Consider the following 20,486-nt stretch of genomic DNA (forward strand, 5'->3'; position numbering starts at 1 on the left):
ATAATAAATGCTGGAGAGGGTGTGGAGAAAAGGGAACCCTCTTGCACTGTTGGTGGGAAGGTAAATTGATACCACCACTATGGAGAACAGTATGGAGGTTCCTTAAAAATCTAAAAATAGAACTACCATATGACTCAGCAATCCCACTACTGGGCATATACCCTGAGAAAACCATAATTCAAAAAGAGTCATGCACCACAATGTTCACTGCAGCACTATTTACAATAGCCAGGACATGGAAGCAACCTAAGTGTCCATCAACAGATGAACAAATAAAGAAGATGTGGCACATATATACAATGGAATATTACCCAGCCATAAAAAGAAATGAAATTGAGTTATTTGTAGTGAGGTGGATGGACCTAGAGTCTGTCATACAGAGTGAAGTAAGTCAGAAAGAGAAAAACAAATATCGTATGCTAGCACATACATATAGAATCTAAAAAAAAAGAAAGGTTCTGAAGAACCTAGGGGCAGGAGAGGAGTAAAGACACAGACGTAGAGAATGGACTTGAGGACATGGGGAGGGGGAAGGGTAACCTGGGACGAAGTAAGAGAGTGGCATTGACATATATACACTACCAAATGTAAAATAGCTAGCTAGCGGGAAGCAGTTGCATCGCACGGGGAGATCAGCTCGGTGCTTTGTGAGTACCTATACGGGTGTGCTAGGGAGGGTGGGAGGGAGACACAAGAGGGAGGGGATATGGGGATATATGTATATATATAGCTGACTCGCTTTGTTATGCAGCAGAAACTAACACACCATTGTAAAGCAATTATACTCCAATAAAGATGTTAAAAAAAATGATGACTTAAAAAAAAAAAAAGGGATACGGGTTCTTCCAGTAATACTCCCGGAAAAGAAATGGATGTGGGCGCCCCTCGTCTTTCCTCCCTGGCTGCTGGTTGGGGGATGATGACAGTACACTCTGGGCCACCTGCCTCTGGATTTTGCTGTGAGCAAAAATAAACTTCTTGTGGAAGGTACTGTATTTTGCAGTCTCTTTGTTCCAGCAGCTTCGCTTCTACCCTGGTAATATAACTTTTTACGCTAATTTCCCAAGAAGGAGAGGGTCCTCAGGGTCACTGACATGAGGGTGTGGGCCCTCAACCTTGCAAAGAGCCCACACAGGGACTAGAGCCTCACGTGGCTCTCCTCTGGGGGAGGAGGTTCGCGGCTGTCTTCCGCACGGTTCCCATGGACACGTGTCTCCCTGTGACTCCTTGCGGGGAGAGAAGAGGACCTTTACACCTTTTGTACCTAAAGAGAACAATCACAGTCAGCTGACTAAGAGAGATGGCATAAGGCTAAGTGCACTTCCTGGTTAACCATCAAGACGATGTGTGCAAGCACTGGTGGCAAATGATAACCCCCAGAGGCATCCAGTCCCCACATATCTCAGTGCCTGCACTAGAGACACTGGTCTAGAAGCTGCTCTGCTCTTCTTGGAAACAGGCTCCAGCCCAGCCTCAGCTCCTGGTAGACCCATCCTCACCCACGGAGACAAATGGGGTGAGGTGCTTTTCTCCAAGCTGCAGCCAGCCGCCTTCCGAAAGGGTGATCCGTAATCAGCGTGGACCTTCCTCTGAAGGGAGAGCTTTGACATTTAAAAAGGATTGAATTCACGAATACAGTTCCACTTAGGGGAGACAGGGAAGGAGAGAATGCTGACTAAATGCTATAGAAAGGACTGTGGGGCTGATGGTGTGGGAGGGGCAGGGAAGCCTTGCTCCATTAGAGATGGAGAGGGGCCCCCCGAGAGTCAAGATCTTCCTATCTGGTCTACTTAGAATCTCTAGAAACAGGAGGATTGAGAAGAAATGGTGGGGGCGGGAGAGAACGTGGATTAGGAAGTCAAGGCTGGTGGGAAAGGGCAGGTGAAGGGAGCGCCCCTCCCTCTGTTTCGGGAGGCTGCTTTCCCAAGAGGAGGGAGAAGCGTGATCCCCTGTGGGTGGTACCCTGAGCAGTGCTGGCCTAGTCTTGGCATCCAGGATTTCAGCCCAGTGAAGGCTGAGACTGTAAAAACAGAAAAAGCGAATCTGGGGCAGCCTCACACAGGACTCAACACAGCCTGGGGGTCAGAGAAGAGCCAGAGCTGGGACTTACCAGCAGCTGGCAGTGCCTTGCGTGAAGCTCCAAGCCTTTTGGAGCTCTGTGCAGTGTAAATGCAGTTGCCTAACACAACAGCCGAGAGTCAGCCCTTTCATCTTTGGAGAGATATAATCAGCAACCTGACAGAATTCTGGCAGAAGCAATTAGCTCATGAATGATTTATCAGGTATCTCAAGCAGCCAAGGTCTTGGGAGTGCTGATCTGCATACTGCCCCCAGGAACTCTGGGACAAAAGGGGAGCGCACTGGCTTTAATTTGCATTAGGGATTTTGGCCAATCTGTCCATCCTTCCCCCCATGCCCTCCCACCATACATATAACTCCCTCCTCCACCATCACGCTGGACCCAGACATGTTCACCTCCACCGGCTGCCCCTCCAGTGCGGTCCTCCATGCATCCCCACTCTCTCCCCCACTCACTCCGTCCCAGCCATACTGGTCTCCTTGCTGCATCTGGAATGTGACAGGCCTGGCTGATCCCACCTCAGGATGTTGACACTCGCCAATCCCCTGTCTGGAATGCTCTTTCCTTTACATGTCAGCATGCCTGGCTCCCTCACTTTCTTCAGATCTCTGCTCATATGTCATCTTATTATTAGGGAGGCCTTCCCTCGCCTCCTTGCTCCCTGCACCCCAAGAACACCCTCATTTCACCCCCTAACTTATCACCGTTGACATATGATATATTTGCTTGCTTGTTTGCTTACTATCTGATTCCCAGCATCAGGGCAAGTACTTTCTCTGTTTTGCTATTTCCGTGGTTGAATGAATGAAGAATCTGTAACCTGAAATCCAAAGAAAACAATGATCTAAATTCCCTGCAAGCTGACACTGCTTCTAGGATGGACCAAATAAAGACAATTCTACCTTTAGGTTGTTTATTCAGCAAATATCTCTTATCCCTCACATCCATTCAAGCTGCCAAGTTCTATAGGTTCTCCTCCTGAAATTAACTGCTTCCTTCCTTCCTTCCACCATCTACTGTTCACTGGATACTTACAAGGTACCAGGAATAATCTCTTCTATTATTCTCATCTTACTATTCCCACTGCTGCCCCTCCACGTGAAGCCTCACTAGCTTGCATCTGGCCAAATGAGAAACTTCCTACCCAATGGCACTGCCTCCTTTTTCTTTCAGTTCATCCTGTTGGACACTAGATGAATTTCACTTCCCCTCCCCGTTCATAATTCTGCAGTGACTCCCTATTGCCTATCGAATTAAATAGAGATTACTGATTGCCACTCTGAAGACCCTCCGTAAAAACCTCAATCTACCCATGAGCCCAATCAACTACTATTTTCAGAATATATGCTTTAGCAAAACTGGCCCACTCATAATTTTTGGAATGTGCCCACATGCTGTTCCTATCTCTGGGAATAACACAGTTTCTGTCAGCCCAAATTCTATCTTTCAAGTGCACTGTTAAATGCCACCTCTTTGCACCTTCACACCCGATGTAGCTTCTTTCACTTTTGAACTCCTATGATAGCAGGTTTATACAGTTCTTAAAATACCTGCTATCTTCTTCCCTTATGTATGATTATATGCAGAGGCTCCTTATCTTATCCAATAGAGGACTCTAAAGGTTGTGGTTATACCTTATTTATCTTTTTTTTTTTCCTCTGTAATAGCTAAACCAAGGTCTTACTCAACATGCATGCTCACTTGCTATTTGTTGAATTCTAGTTATGGAGCCAAGACTGTTTATATCAAATTGTAATTTTTAATTCAACTTCCAGTAAGTAATTATTGAGCATACTTTGTTCTACGTATAATGCAAGGCAGTATATAATGGTCAGAACTAGTGATGCCAAAAATAAATACCAACAAAGGCAGATTCAAGGTGAATGTGTACACATAGAGTGGCTGCCCCCAGCGCTTCCTAAATCCCAGCTTTTGGTTTGATGAAGTCAGAGATGATGGGCTTACCTGGTGATGCTGTGTGTTCCAGGTGGCCCAGCTGGGGCTCTCTGGTGATTCTGTAGATCAGTTCTGCAGGCTCCGTCTCCTGGTCAGCGGCAGAGAGCTGCAGAGTGGTGATTTTCTTCATCGAGTTTTCATCCAAGACCAGCCCTTTATTGGTGGTGATGACTGGTGGGGATTTGTCTTCTGAAAATATCAGAAAGAGTGATTTGAAATGGGATCATTTTTAGCCTCCTTTCTTCAATTCTGGGCCTGGTGTCCAGAATAGTCTCCAGGCCTGTCCCTCAGAGAGCGTATCAAGGAGCCACGGCTTCGCACAACAGACAGGATATGATTCCAGATTTCCACATGAGCACCTAAAGGAAAGGCTCAAGCCTCAAGGTGAGCACAGTATGCACCATACGACCTCAGAACTGCTGGAGGACTTTTAGAGACCCAGTGCCCCCTTACCCAAAACACTGATGGAAAATGACCGGCCAATCAATTTGTTGCCTTCTCCATCAACCACATCAAATTTAAAAGCAAAGCTCCCGCCAGAGTCTCCTTTTCCATGACTGTATTCTACGTGGCCTGTAACAAGGACAAGAAAATCAAAATTTGCTATTAGTGTTTTCTGCCCTTATTTCTGAAATGTCAGGTGAGAATTCGGTTGGTATTCACACCAGTGAATCAATTAACCCCTTCTCACTTAGACATTGCTTTTGACATTTTAATCTAATGTTTTCATTTCCTCCCTTTCATCTCCCACTAGCAACTTCCTCATCGTCAATGACTCCATCATGATAAAATCATCCTAAGTAGCAAGTAGCATTGCTTACAGTTGAGGCTTGGCGTCTGTGGAAGACTCTAAAGAAGTCTCATGAATAAACTAGATCAGCAAAACTGCTCACGTGGAAAATGTGCACTCACCGGACCCACGTCACTGGTGTGACCCTGTTAAATATCCATGTCACAGGGCAAGAGGACAGAGAGCTGTGGCCCACATTCTCCCAGAAGCTGTCACTCCCATTTCCCAGTACAGCCTTAATTCATTTTAGGAAAGACACCGGATATAACCAACCAACAAAGAAATGGATGAACAAAATAAATAAACTCTACCTAGAAGTCAAATGGATCCAAAGGGAAAAATGCAATATATTACATTTTTGTTAACCCACAGCATCACTTATAAGTACCTAGCAATGAAAAGATAGCCAAACATCTAGGAAGAGGTGCCTGCTCTCATATTCTCAAAAGGGACACTGAGGCATGGAATAATTAAGGACTTACTCCACTCCCTTCGCTAAACATGTCTAATGAGATTTTGGCTGCCATCAATTTTGGGCGTTAGCGCAGACGGGACCTTCTGCTCCTAGGGGGACACATTTCCACCTCTAAACGGAACTGCACATCATTACATGACGTTGGATTACTTTCCTCCCAAATATGTAACTTTCTTTCCTTTTTTACCCCTGAAAGCACTGTACAGTAACTATGTAGCATTTAACATTTATGCTTTTACATTCCATCAGCATTTCCTGGAGGAGGGATGAGCTATGTAATCTCCCTCAGGCAGCTCCAATTTATGCCCTTCCATTTTGCTTAGTTCATTAACTTGTGATCTTTGGGGAGCTGGAAAGAGATATAAATTGTTCACCTAAGGCAGGCATAATTTTCACCTTAATCCATCCCAATTCACTTCTTTTTCCTCTCTCTCTCACACACATTTTTAGCATCATAGCAAGTCAAAATGATTTTTTTCGTCTATAATAGCCCCAATTTCATCAATGCTATGTCAAAGCATGAACACATTTTAGCCAAGAAGGAGAGTTTTTTGCAAAACCAAAAAAATCGAGAAGACAAGAAAGAATAAATGAAGCTATAACTCAGCTTTTAATTCAAAACAAAAGTGCTCAGTTTGCTGCCATAGGCTACCAGGCACTTAACTCTCATTTGACTACTGGGGGTGGAGTTTCTGGAAGTCTGGGTTGGCAGAAGAGAAGCAGCTGACCTTGGCTGATGTCAGCCTGGGTGAAACTTTGGATGGGGCCTTTAACGGAGATTTGCTCCAGGCTGTCATGCTTTACCAACTGCAGGCGCCCTGCACCAGGATCTTCCTTCAAGATGTACATCACCTGATGGTCATCTGAGTCAGTATCTGTCACTTTCAAGTGCTGTTCTGTGATGGGCGCTACGGACCCTGGAAGAGAATGGGATAGATTAGGTCATTCCCCATCATTGCTTTTGAATAGGACGTCAAATGATTTTAGGAGACTGGAGACTAAATTAACACACACTCCCTGGTCTAAGGAAGTATCAGCTGCCTGCCCTTCTGTTTCCAGATGAATGAAGTTTAATTTCCATAAGTGAATAGTCCCAACTTCCCAATTTGCTAATCAATCACCCCTTGAGTTTAGATCTGAGCCCCTTTTCTCTTCTGATAACACTTTCACTCTCTACCTGTGCTCGCCCTACGCCCGTGACCTTTCAGTTAGTATCTAGATCTATGTAATAACTCCTAGTTCTGTGATATAAATGACTCCCAGACCTATGATGAAACCTGCTTGGACCTAATTTATTTACTTAAGGATCACCAAATCATTAAAAAACAGCTTTACATAAACTCACAAACATATCTGTTGTCCTCTCAGACTGAAGAGTCAGAACCATTGTTCCTCAAGACAGAATATATGGTGAGGGTTACAGAGCAGGGAGACCTGAGCGCTGGGCCCTGGAAGTCTTGCACAGGTGTTGGGGATGGAGACAAGGCACTGTCTCCTGGAAAACACGTCTTCTCAGGGTCTTCCCCCTTGCTTTCCTCTCCAGCCATTTTCTCACATTAAAAATAGTAAATTCTGATAAAGTAGGTCCTAGTCACTCATGTGTAATACATACTAGTGTTTGGAGTGGCAATCCACCATGGGCCCTGAGTGTCCCTGCGTGTTCTTGCTGGGTAATGCCAAGAATGCAAGGCCTGACCACTCATTACGCAGGCCATTCTCGGCGAGTAACCCTGAGGGATGAGATGACATCTTCCTCTGGGACAAAGATCAGCCTTGCTTATCGCTACTATAACATGGGGAGTTCCCCAAGCTCAGTGTTTCTCTTCTGTAATGTATTACACTGCACACGGAGGTATTCATCTGGGCCCTCCGCGTCACCCCCATGGGACTTGGAGGGCATTGCGAATAGATGCAAAATTGCTCTTGGCAATGCTGCGTGCTGTGCTGTCACAAAGTACTTTGTCTCTGGCCAAGGAATCTCGTGTCTTCTACCAGCATCCATGAAACAGTAAGAGGATAACTTATTAGCTTGTAAATAGGGCAAAGTTAAGTCCCATACCTAATACTTGAGACCTTTGGGAATCTCCAAATTTTCAAATACCATTATACCATATATTTTTCACTACAAAATACATGTGAAACTAAGAATAAACAAGCAAATGGAACTCCAGTGGGACACAGATGCTCTGTGGAAAAAAAGCCCACTCTCTAATTAAGTAACTCTCTACTGCAAACTGACTCCAAGACTGACATGTGTCACAGGTCCTTCAGTGTTGCTTATCCATAAGTAAAACTGTGAACATTAGACCCTAGAACACCATATCTAATGGTTCTCAATTATTTACATAATCTCTCTTAGTGCATGATGACTTCCCAATTGCCCCTCCATGCCTTTTTTTTTTTTTAAATAAGCATCTTGAAAATCCTGCTAGATTTTGTTGTTTGTTTCCATGGAGTTGGTTGGGCAGTAGCAATGTTCTAAGAGACCTGGGCCTACGAGTAGTTGGATAAATGAAGATTTTTGTGGACCTTGGGAATACTATAAGCTCTTCTCAATCTTTTCTCAAATTCACAGACAGAGGTCCAAAGAACTTCAGAGGTTTCACATTTGTCATTCACAACTCTTAGTGTCCCCAAAACCACAGTTCTCCCCAACACTAGTCTCCCCAGATTCTGCACACCCAGTTCAAGATCCTCCCACAGAGCTGACATGGAAGGAATTACTGCACACCAACAAAGAAGAAACCACGGCCACTCTCTTCCATCCCTGTGGTACCTGCTGAGAGCTGGAGGCCTTGGTTTACAGCCAAGTGGGGGGTGTCACCTGTAGGCAGCTCTATGTATATCTCCATCCTCCCTGTGTCTGTGTGGAGTCCATCAGTGAGGGAGAACCGGAGCTCATCCACTGCCACACCAGGACCACCAGGCATGTACCCAACCAGCCCGGCCAGGATATCCTGGTAGGTGAAGGAGGAGCCTTGGACCAAAACCGTCCCGTTCTCCAGAGGCTCAGAAGCAGTTTGCCTCCGGAGCAGATGACCTGAGGAAGGAAGCGAAAAAAAGAAAAAGAAAGAAACAATGGTAGAGTATATATGGCACCAAAACATTGTCTGATTTTGTCAACCGCTCGAGCCTGGGTAGAATGCCAAGCCCCTCAGAGGCTCATGGTGGCACATAAATGACCAACAAATCAGTATTTTACATAGAAGGACAGGGTGAAGCTCTCCATAGAGCTCATCTCCAAATAAAGAAGACAAAGTTCTGCTTTTCCTCGTTAAAAATCTCTTAAGGAGACACAGGTGGATACAGTAATATGGTGGCTTAGGAATCAAATCTCTCCATGAATTCAAACTCACTTCATTATCTAAACCCTACTTTCACCTTCTGCAAGGTGAAGATAGCACTCTCCACTTGCTGCCTTCCGCCTGGGGCATCTGGGGTGGGAGAGAGGAATATATTTTAAATTCCTTTTAAATTCAGAAAGACACTAAGCATCTTTGGGCTGAGGCGTATTTTTCTGTTTTCAAGGTCATGTGTACCACAAAGGGACAGTTAAAGTGCTTCATTAAAGAAAGTGAAAGTCGATGAAGGCAAGTTAAAATGCAATGACCAACGACCTCACCTGCTAGCTCTCCATCAACAACAGTTTCATCTTCAAAAGGCCAATAGCCATTAGGATGGGCTAAGATACCTCTTGGGAGATGAAAGTTGCAGAGCTTTAGCTAATACTAGGGGGATGGCACTTAGAAAAGAAGTACGTAGAAGAGTCCCGTGGTGGTTTTCTAAACTTCTGGTTTCATCAGGAAAAGTGCTATCTTTGCAAAAGGAACAAGCTCATAAAGATGTCTACCACGCCTCTAACCTGAAGTGAACACCTTTTGTGATTAATTTCAAGGCTGCTATGCTGTTGCTTGCACGCAATGGCCCAGGATGATCAAGCAATGATGCCTGCTCTGAGAAGAGGACGTGCAGGTTCTGAAAACTTGTTTTGCCTGAGGTTACATAAGAAAGCAAGAAAACAGCTGAAACTGAATTTCAGAGACACCAATTACCCAGGATTCAGGCTTTCAGAGCAACCAGAGTCTACTGGGACCTCAAAGAATATTAGCTAGCTGTGAATTTGATTATACTTTGATGCAAAGAATGGACTACACACCGGCAAGGCAGAGGAATGGTCAGCTGAAATCTATGTGTTTATTCTAATAACCCATTGGGCACCTCAATTAAGAAGCTTCCCATAGCAGTTGTGTCCTACCATGGCCAGGCTTTTTTGTCAATACAAAAATCAGCTCATTATCTGGAGTGTCCAGGTCCTGCAGGCTCAAAGAAGAATTGCTTATCACCACTCCCGAGCTCAGCTGCACGCCAAGGGGCCGCAAGGTCATCCTGGGAGGCTCGTCATTCTTCCTCTGATTAAAGCATAAAATATTAGGTCTCACACAGATACTGGTTTAAGAAGAAAAAAGTAACATGCATTATTCAGAGAAAGTAACGCCACCACATTAACTTTCACTGCCGAAATAGCATGTAACGTGTCACGGTCTTTTATTGTTATTATTATTATTATTGAAATATAGTTGTGTTAGTTTCAGGTACACAGCAAAGAGGTTCAGTTATATAGATATATTTTTTCAGATTATTTTCCATTATAGATCATTATGAGATATTGAATATAGTTCCCTGTGCTATACAGTAGGTCCTTGGTGTTTATTTTATGCATAGTAGTTTGTATCTAATATGTCACCATCTTTAATTCCCACTCAAAATGGTTAGGTTGAAAGGCGAGCAGGTCACACAAACCAAATATCCCCTTGAAAAGACACTGATGGACACGCTACAGAAATCTTCTCAGGTGTTTTCCATAGGTACAAGGATGACATTTTCCAGACCAAAATATGGACATGTGGTTAGACAAGTATATTTGGGGGATAAAAGGGCACATTGTTTGAAATCAGAACAGTCTTAGAAGCCTAAGCATGGCACAGTACCTGTAGGAGGACACATATTTGAAACTGTGGGTGTCTAAAGATATCTCTTTGATCCCCCATCCTCGTGCCAGCACCCCTCAACCACTGTCCCTGAAGGGTGCCGAGAGTGCCATGTTTTATCTTCTCAAGGCAGAGGGCATTCCATTCTGATTTTTAGCTTTTATCTCTCTCCCTGGGGTGACAGAGCAAGCCTATGTAGTTGCTCAAATGAGAATAAATACAGCATCGAGGAACACATTTCTTTCATGTTACAGTGTAATGAATAAATGCACTAAAAAATATAAGAAAAGGCAAGTATGCACATAGAACCGCATACAATAATTTCAGGGAAAAATAAGCATATGCTATTTTTCACCTAATATGAGACTGGCAAGGTTTCTCTGTCTGACCCTCACAAACTGTTTTCACACAGAACAGAGATTTTACTCTGAAATGGAAATTCAGATTTCCAAGTCAGACCATCCCCAAATGCCAGCCTTAATTCTACAAGTTTTCTAAAGGTCAGGGTTATATTTTAAAAACTGACCTCTAAAATTCAAGGTCAAACCCAATCTTCTTTGCTTTTTGAGTTCACATAAAGCTATCTAATGGTGGGATATTGTGGTCAAAGGCCCCACTTATCCAACTTCCAAAGTCTTTACCTCGATGGTGATGTTGATGCGGTGGATTTCTGATCGACTGTTTCCATCACTTACATAAAAACTGAAAACATCATGAGTTGGCTCAATGCTTTCATGAACACTCTGAAAGTAGTAAATGTAGTTTTCCAGGACATCTTGAACAGGGAATGATGCTTCTAGGTCACTGGTAGTTCCAGGGCCAAATCGATCACCTGCATCAACAGCGAGAGGGAACTTTTACCTTGATCCATCAATTCCTGCTTCCTGGACTGGACCAGAAAGCCTGACAGCACTATCAACAGAAGAGGAAAATATGTTTGAGAATAAAGGTGGGAGAGTGGAATTGGAAGACTTGGGATGGGATCCCAGTTTCCCCACTATTTTTCATCTACAAATGGGAATCAAATGAGAAAACATGTATGAAAGCACTCTGAATGTTATTATTTCACAGAGCCTAGAATCAGTGGTTGTTTTGTTAGAAATATTTGATAAAATAAGTCATGGGACAAGTATTGATACAATAGTAAAGGTTTTACCTTAAGCTTTAGTCAATTTCAAAACCACTCTGCAAGAGGAACCTTCTTTCTTTACACAAGGAAAGGTTAACTGCATACCTTTTAATCTAAGAAACATCTCCTTAAGCATGTTTTCATTTGACTATTCAGTTCCTTAAGGAAACCTCTGCATGGGCTAGTGCTCAGCCCCTGGGATGGTACACCAGGGCTGCTGTGATGCTCAGGGACCATGCAGAGCTCGGGTGCAGTTCAGGTACTGAGATGCTCAAGTACCATTCAGAGCTCCATAGGAAGTGCTGGCTCTGGTTACCTCTTCTTTTCATCCCAACCCCAAAGGCCAAGGGGAAGAGTAAGCACTGTCTAAATGATGGATGACTTGTCTCTTACTTGGTCTAAGTCTCTGTAATTGATTGATTTTAAATTGTTACATTTTCTTCTAAAGAGAGGAGAAAAAAGAAACCCCTGTGTCTTCAAACACTCCCTGGATATACATCAACAAAGAAAAGTGTAGATAGAGGATCTGCAAAGATTAGGTCATATATTAAAAGGCCATTGACTTCCTAGATTGCAGACAGGGTCATTTTTCGTTTACCTCCCAATGAAAAGACTAGGAATGAAAATGCTTCACTTATAATTTGTTTGAAATAAGAACTCAAGACAAATATTATTTTTTTCAATGACAGGAATTTTCTTAAATTTTACCCCTCAGATATGATTCCTCTTGACACCAGAAGAATAGAGGGCTCTAAGTGACCAGTGACCTGATAATCCCTAGGGCATACAGTTCAGGGTTTCCAAAAGGAATTGCTATAATTCCTTCAAATTTTATTTTCTCTTTCCTTTGATCACTGTAAATATAAGAAATATAGTATCTTTATTTGGGTCAAAAATAGCCTAAGTAAATAGTGCCTAAAAATATACTTGAATAGAATAATGACTTACTTTCTGTCTTAGAAAACAAGCTATTCAACAAGTGAATCTGCCACTGAAGCTTTAAGCACCAGTCCTTTCAATTTTTAAAACTGCACCTTCTATTTTTTCACATAAATCACTCTCATTAATGTTCTTCCTTGCCTTCTTGAACAGAATATACTATGTGCAAATTAAATCATTCTTGATGTGTGCAGGCTATCATCATGAACATCTATTACTGCATTGCACTGGAACACAGTGATGCCCGACAGGTAATCAAGGTGGGCCCTGCCCTGGTTGTGCTGGTACTAAAGGAATGTAGATTATCCATGCTGCTAGATTTCATACCAGACAATATGATTATTCTGTTTCTTCCATCTTGCCGGTATGAACTGAAAGTTACTTCTTCTAATGTTTTTAAAAAGATGTTCTTCTGATCAGCTGAATTCTGAATCTAGGTAGCTAGTTTCATCTGTATAAAACAGACTTGGTTCTGAACTCCCATGGAGCAAAGGGTGGGTCCTTACACGATGTGCCTTGGAACAATTATTTGCCCCCCTGAACGTCTTTTCCTTACTTCCAGGTTCATACTAATGTAGAGCAACGGTTTTCCAAGTGTGGACCAGCAGTAATGGCCGCGCCTGTGAGCTGGTGAGAAATGCAAACGCATGGGTCTCATCAGCCTCCTCAAACAGAGACTCTGGGGTTGCTGCCCAGGAAACTGTGTTTGCACAGGCCCTCCAGGTGAGTCTTACGCACATTAAGGTCTGCGAACCACTTTAAGAGAGGCTGAGGCTTGCCAGAAATTTCACTTCTGCATGTACTCCAGGTTAGCATAAAACGATGTTAAAAAAAGCTTAATAAGAAATCACCTGCAGAGAAGAGAAGGCCGGGGGCAACCATCCTTTCATGATTCCCCACCTTTGCTTGTGCTCTTCCCTCTGTGAGAAATGCCATTTTCCCTCTGCCCACAGCAACTCCCATTGACACGTCAAGTTCCAACTCAAATGTTGCTTCCTCTGACTTTCTTGCCTCTCCAGGCAAAAGTAACTGTCTTGTCCTATGTCCTTTCTCAGTGCTTTCCTCCTTTCCCTGTCCCGGCGTTTCATGATTGTAATTTATCAGTCTTCATATTTGTCTCCCACTCGAGGCAGGGGCTGCGTCTTATTCACCTTTACATCCACTGTATAAACATTTGTTGAGATAAATCTAACTCAGCAATAAACAAATCTAAGAGCACACACTGAGAGGCAAGATGGGGAAAAGACTCAAGATTTTCTATAGGAAAACATGACCCCTGCTAAATGAGTTTCCGGTAACCAGGCTCAAATCCCGGGCACCGCGCTGGTCACAGACGCCTTCAGTCACTGAAGGTCTGTGGGAGCTGCTAGCCGCACACCAATTAGAGCCAAGCGCTGGCACTCAGGCCTCTCACTGCAGAGGCAGCAGGACGGTCACCTGCCAGGAGCTGTCTCAACTGCCCGTCACTGTGGTCTCAGCGGACCTGTGGACGGTATCCACCCTCTCCCCTCCCCTTCTCTGTGATAACCAGTGGGTCCGGGGTAGATGATGCGGGGGGAGGGACGTTGAGGAGAGGGTCACAGAGAGACAAGCATGCATTTCAATTCATGTCATATCCTTAGAAAAAGCTGAGACGTAAGCTATGGTTCAGCTAAACTGCAGCTGCCTCACAATAAAAGGACAGAAAATTTTATTTCCTTGACACTCAGTTCCGAGTGCAATTCCCCAAGCCCCTGCGTCCCCATTGCTGGCACTCCAAATCCCGTCACCCTGCTCTAGTTTTTCCCATAGCACTGACTGACCTCCTGACGTCTTACACAGTGTTTTCATTTATTAGGTTTCTTATCTGTCTCCTACCACCGGGATCTAAGGCACCATGAAAGTAGGGGTTTCTCTCTGTTTTGTTTACTGATATATCCCCAGTGCTTAAAAGAGTGCTTGGCATACAGGAAACACTCAATTTTTGTTGAGTCAATGAAACCTTCCCTCCTTCCATCTCTTTGAAATGGTTCCATTCCCGCTTTAGTTCTCCAGATCCGGGTTAATTGCAGACCGTTACCCACCTCCACGCTCCCTTCTCTTCAGGCCTGGAACAAGTTACCTGTCCCCGTGTTCTCGATGCAGCCGTACTTGGGCAGGGCACTTAGTTTAATGACGGCGTCACCCTGGAGGCTGTCCTGATCATCAGCAGCAAAGAAATGGTGAAATGAGAGCGGGGCTCTCCCTCCCTCGTCAACCTAAGAAAGAAAAGATTGGAGAGAGTCCTTGGGCGGTTGCACGTAACTGCAGTGAAAGGAACTGAATTGAAAAGAGTTGCCTGGGGCGACCTTCCAGTACCAATTCCACTTCTTTGAGGAGGCAGATCCTCTACGCACGCACGAGATGAGGAATGTTCGAGCTGCTGGGACCGGGCAATCCTTCAGCGCCTCTCGAAGCTACGCTCAGACACGGTGACTTCCGTGTTTCCCTTCCAAGTTGTGCTCCCTTCCATGATGGATCTGGTTGTAAAGCAGCTCTGGCCCACTCTAATCACCTACGTTGGAACAGCTGCACGACAGAATGGCTGCCTTCCTTCCGTATCAACATTCAAAAGCCCGCAGCTACAGAATGATTCATCCAGTCCTCCCTTGGATACTATGAGGGTAGCTCTGTTCTATAGGAGTTCCCTTCAGGAAGTCCCATTTATCCCATGATAGTGTATGTTTATAGGTGTGCAGGAAGAAAGGGCTCACCATACCTGAAAGCTAGTGCTTATCTTACCGTCAAGGAGGAAAATAAATCGGTTATGAGTAAAAGCAGTTGCTCCAGCTACCTTTTTCCTTTAGGGCCCTGTTTTGTATGCTAACTTTGCAAGCTGACACTAGTGTCTTTTGCTAGCCTGCTGGATATGAAGCCGTTTACTTCTGAATGACTACTGGCTAAATATAGGAAGATCTACAAGTTACAAAGTGGAAGGTCACCCTGACTCTGGGAATGGGCAAGGTCCAAATGATTGTCCCGAAGTGTGGACATGAAAAAAAAAATAGGTGGAATATCAGAACCATTTAGAAACAACTCAGTTTTATGAATTTTCAGTTGTTCAAGAAAACCAGGAGTCCTGAGTTTTTGGCATTATGGTATGTACATAGAGCAGAAGAAGGAAAGTGAATTAACATTTATGGAATCCCTACCATGAGCCAGTACTCTACTGGGGCTTTTTAGTGCTACTTTATTAATCATCAGAGTAATCCTTTATGTAACAGGAATAGTAACACTTTAAAAATGAGGAAATTGGGACTTCCCTGGTGGCACAGTGGTTAAGAATCCGCCTGCCAATGCAGGGGACACGAGTTCGATCCCTGGTCTGGGAAGCTCCCACATGCTGCGGAGCAACTAAGCCCACGCACCACAACTACTGAAGCCCGTGCGCCTAGAGCCCGAGCTCCGCAACAAGAGAAGCCACTGCAATGAGAAGCCCGTGCACCACAACAAAGAGTAGCCCCACTCGCTGCAACTAGAGAAAGCCCACGTGCAGCAACGAAGACCCAATGCAACCAAAAATAAATGTAAACAAAATAAATAAATTTATTAAAAAATGAGGAAACTGAGGCTAAGAAAGATTATATAATTGGTCCAAGGTCAGTCAGCTAGTAACAGAACTGGCACTTGAATTCAGGTCTAGGTAACTTCATGATCGAGGTACATTATATTTCACCTCCCAACCCCAAGGAGCTGTCAATATTGTTTACAGTGATAAGTATCAATCCATTTAAGATGGGACCTGGGAGGCTTCCCTGGTGGCACAGTGGTTAAGAATCCGCCTGCCAATGCAGGGGACACAGGTTCAAGCCCTGATCCAGGAAGATCCCACATGCCACAGAGCAACTAAGCCCATGCGCCACAACTACTGAGCCCGCTCACCTAGAGCTCATGCTCCGCAACAAGAGAAGCCACCGCAATGAGAGGCCTGCACACCGCAAAGAAGAGTAGCCCCTACTCGCCACAACTACAGAAAGCCCGCACGCAGCAAGGAAGACCCAACGCAGCCAAAAATAAATAAATAAAATAAATTAAAAAAAAAAAAGTGACCTGGGGACACTGTCCATATCCCTATGTTTTAGTTGCTGCAAACATTAGACTATAAATTCTTAAAAGATACATTCCTACTCCTACTGCTATATACATCTAGCATAGTATACAAAATATTGTACACATCTAGATTTATGTCTGGCACAGAAATACTTGTTGACTAATTAAATAATGTGGATATAATGATTTGATCTTCTGCATGTAATTATTTTCATACTTTTTGAAAAACTCTTGCTTGAAAGCCATATGTATCTTGATACTATTGCCTAGATATTTGAGGGGAAGGACTTGACAGCCAATTTAGGTAGAAATCCTTCATTCACACTGCCACAGACTCCCGCTCTCTACAGCACCCACAGTTCATTGATCTGAACTACTTACGGTGATAAGGTCAGCGAAAGCAATGACTTGGGGTGGATCCTTGACGGGAGTGATCATGATGGTAAACCTCTGATTGTCCAGGCGGTTGTGGTCCAAATCAGAGACCGAGAAGTGGAAGCTGTCAGTAACCAGATGACCACCGGTCTCAAATGCAGCTGAGTACCTACAAAGGCCAAGAGAAGAACAGAATGAATGAACCACACCGACAGGTCAAGTAAGATGACTGAATTTTTGTTTAGCAATGGGGCCAGAGGTAACATAATCTTTCAAGGGAGCTACTGGTTAGTTGCTTACATATTTTAATACAATTTAAAAAACTTCTGTCACGTAACACCAGGTGGTTATATACCTAATTTTCTTGTTGTTGATGTCTTCCATTGTGAAATTGGAAACCTCTGAGAGTTCTTCCACCTCAGGTCCTGAGGTTCTTAAGAGAGCACCATACACAGGCAGAGAACTTAACTGAATCCAGATCTCTGGGTCGGGGGAAGAATCATCCTAATTAGGCAAATATGAGGCAAGACATGAATGCACGTTTGCAGGAATAAATATTTCCAGTAAAGATCTCGGGTGCTCCCTTCTCTACTAAATGGAAAAATCTCTTTCCCTTTGTGATAAAGGAACACCATTTAAACTGCATGAAAATCCCAGTATTTATTCCTCCTAAAATGTCTTTTTGATAATGTCTTCTTTGAAGAGTAGCTCAAGATAATAGTGGGAAATGCACTTTAGGTATGGGGCATAAGACAAAGAGATGTCCTATGGTTACTATAAGAGCCACACAAGGTTTTGTTTTTATTACAAGCATCTAGTGAAGAGCAAAACACAGTCAGAAATATGTCATCCTTCTAGAAACACCATTGTAGGATTCTTCTAGAGTTTCTAAGAATAGTTTGCTTTTTAGAAACAGGTAAAATTCCACTATAACATATAACAACAATTTTAAAATTCTGTGAAACAAAGAATGGAAGGTATTTAGCTTAGCCAAGGGCTCACTTTAAGTAATATTTAATGTGATAAAAATTTTAGTTTAACAAAAGAATTTAGGAAATTATGGATTTCATTCTACCTGGACCGAACCTATGGATGTTCAACCCCCAAGATGCCCAATATTAACAAAGATCAGTTATTTCCCTTTCCTCTGCACCGTTTATTGAGAAATAAAATTGGCTTTCTGTGTTTCTACATGGACAATAATTGAATGTCTTAATGAACAATTTCTTCTTTCTTCAAGGATATTTTTGGAAATATCTAGGAGGGAGGCAACAACTTCTTGGAAAGATTCCCTGAGTCATTCATCTTTTAGAGCAGCTGGCTGTGAACATGAGGGCACTTTACACTTTACCACAGCAACAATGAAAATAAATATTGCATAGCCAAGTGTATTTTCACATGCAAATTTGCATGGCTATGTTGTACAGTTAGTTGAGATACGAGATCAGGAATATGAGCACGGCTGCCTGGTGATCTGGGGCAGCAGGTTTTAGTCAGCTCTCATTTCTATCCCCAGAGACCTTTGTAAGTTGACAGTTCAGAGTCTCAGTGCAAGATCATAGAATTTTCCGTATTTCTTCACATCACTTGATAACAGCATGGAAGGAATCTCAAATTCATCGAAGCTGCAAAACTTCAGAAAATTTCCCCTAAATTTATACTTTAAAAGTTTCTCTATTTTTCTACATGAGTTATCAAATACAATATGCAGGCTTCCAAAAGACTACTTCCTAATATTACTGTGAGTATCCTCTGAGAGGGAATTTTTAGAAGACAGCCAAGAGTTCTAAGGTATTATCTTCTGAGATGGTGATAAACTACAAGGACAGAGCTCCTGGCTCTTGATTAGAATGAACAGCTTCTAATTCCACATTGCTAAATTTGGCAAAAAAATGCAAATTTCATGTCAGGCACAACTTATAATTTTTCAAATCTCAAATGACTGTTGGGTTTGAAACAGTGTGAAATCAGTTGGATTTTGTTTTTTTTCTGAAAATGCTGTCATAATTTAAAGAAAATTACTATTTTGGGATGTCCAAGATACCATGGGTGAAAACTTCATAAGAATATAGACTTTGTTCTTATGTAATTTTTCTACTCAAAGCCCTTCTCACCCATTTTGTATTCATTCCCTTTTTAATTTTCTTTTTATTATTTATACATCTATTGACCCAACATTCAACAAAGGACTAGAACTTTGATGATTAACATTTATGTATGAGCTCCTCTTTTATCCTGTCCCTGGGCCTACCATCACCCTGGATCTTGTTTCTTATTTCTTTGAATTTCTTGATATAGTTTGATATAGTATTATAAAGTAGCTTCAGTTTTTTTTAACTTAAGAAAAGGGAGTTAGACACTCCTCTTGTGGAATTTATTTTTCTTTTTACTCAGTAGCAGACTGCTAAGGTCCATTAATGTTGTTCCGTGCAGCTATAGTTCATGTGTTTTGAGTATTCTTTAATATTCCATAGAGTAAGTACACCACAAGATATCCTGTTGATGCTGATGGACATTTGGCTTATTTCAATATTTTTGCTATTACAAATAGTATTGCTATGAACATTCTTGTATATATTCTTGTGCATACCTTGAGTACCTGTGAAAGTGCCTCCTGAATAGGAATCTAGGAGAGGAACAATTAGGGCATATGAACATTCATCCTCACAAGACAAGGCCAAATTCTCTCCCAGAGTGGTTGTTCCAATTTACAGTTCCATTAGCAAAGAACCTCCTGTAGATCTATTTCCTCTCCAACATTTGGTATTTTCATACTTTAAAATTTTTGCCAAGTGAATTGGTATTAAATGGTATATAGTCTTAATTTGCTTTCCCTGATGTCTAAAAAGGTGAATGTCTCTCCTTATGTTTATTGGCCCTATGGGTTCCTCTTCTAAAATTCCTGCTGATGTCTTCTGTTCATTTTTCAAATGGATTATCTTTTTCTTCTTGATTTGCAGACGTTCTTTATATTTTCTTTGTTATTTTTGGTTATATTTGTTGTAAATATCTTTTTCCAATTTGTAACTTGTTTGTTTTTTTGTATTTATGGTGTGTTTGGGAGAACATAAATTTAATTTTAATATAGTCAAATTTATCAATTTTTTCTTTATAGTTAACACTTTTTGTTTCTAGTTTAAGAAATTCTTCCTTTTCCCAATATCATGAAAATATTCGCCTATATCCTATAAAGAATTGTACACTTTTACTTATGACACTTAAGTACTTGATTTGCTACAGTTAATATCTGTGTAGGGTATGAGGTAGCAGTACAAGTTCTTGGTCTTTTTTTTACATATGAATAGTAATTTTGTGCAGATTCATGTGTTAAATAGTTTCTCCTGTTTCCACTGATCTGGCTTGCTATAGCTGTTTTATATTATGGTCCCAAGTGTGGGTCTGTTTCTGGACTCTCTAGTATATACCAGTGTATACTGCTTTCAATAGTACAGGTTTATAATGAATCCTGATACCTGCTAGGGCAAGCCCCTGCCCTCCTGTCATTCGTTTTCAGAATTTTGGCCCTTTGTTGTTCCTTATATATTGTAGAATCAGCTTATCAAGATCATAAAAAGTCCACTGGGCTTTTGATTGGAACTCAATTGAATGGAAAGATCACTTGTGGGAGAATTGCTATCTCTTTGATACTAAATCTTCCTATTCATGAATATGGCGTATCTTGTCAT

General features: G+C 42.4%; 1 protein-coding gene across 1 annotated transcript in view; it reads right to left on the reverse strand.

The window, feature by feature from the left end:
• FRAS1 (Fraser extracellular matrix complex subunit 1) overlaps nucleotides 1–20,486 on the reverse strand; it is a 440,782-nt gene that overhangs the window by 76,400 nt on the left and 343,896 nt on the right. The window contains exons 39-47 of the mRNA XM_068542136.1: nucleotides 17,156–17,304; nucleotides 16,807–16,969; nucleotides 14,459–14,594; nucleotides 10,931–11,121; nucleotides 9,557–9,710; nucleotides 8,078–8,341; nucleotides 6,030–6,218; nucleotides 4,490–4,609; nucleotides 4,046–4,225 (exon numbers count right to left, since the gene is read on the reverse strand). Of these exons, the coding sequence (XP_068398237.1) occupies nucleotides 4,046–4,225; nucleotides 4,490–4,609; nucleotides 6,030–6,218; nucleotides 8,078–8,341; nucleotides 9,557–9,710; nucleotides 10,931–11,121; nucleotides 14,459–14,594; nucleotides 16,807–16,969; nucleotides 17,156–17,304 (1,546 nt within the window). The remainder of the gene's footprint in view (nucleotides 1–4,045; nucleotides 4,226–4,489; nucleotides 4,610–6,029; nucleotides 6,219–8,077; nucleotides 8,342–9,556; nucleotides 9,711–10,930; nucleotides 11,122–14,458; nucleotides 14,595–16,806; nucleotides 16,970–17,155; nucleotides 17,305–20,486) is intronic.

This window comes from Eschrichtius robustus, chromosome 4 (genome assembly GCF_028021215.1).
Source record: "Eschrichtius robustus isolate mEscRob2 chromosome 4, mEscRob2.pri, whole genome shotgun sequence".
Taxonomy (NCBI): Eukaryota; Metazoa; Chordata; class Mammalia; order Artiodactyla; family Eschrichtiidae; genus Eschrichtius; species Eschrichtius robustus.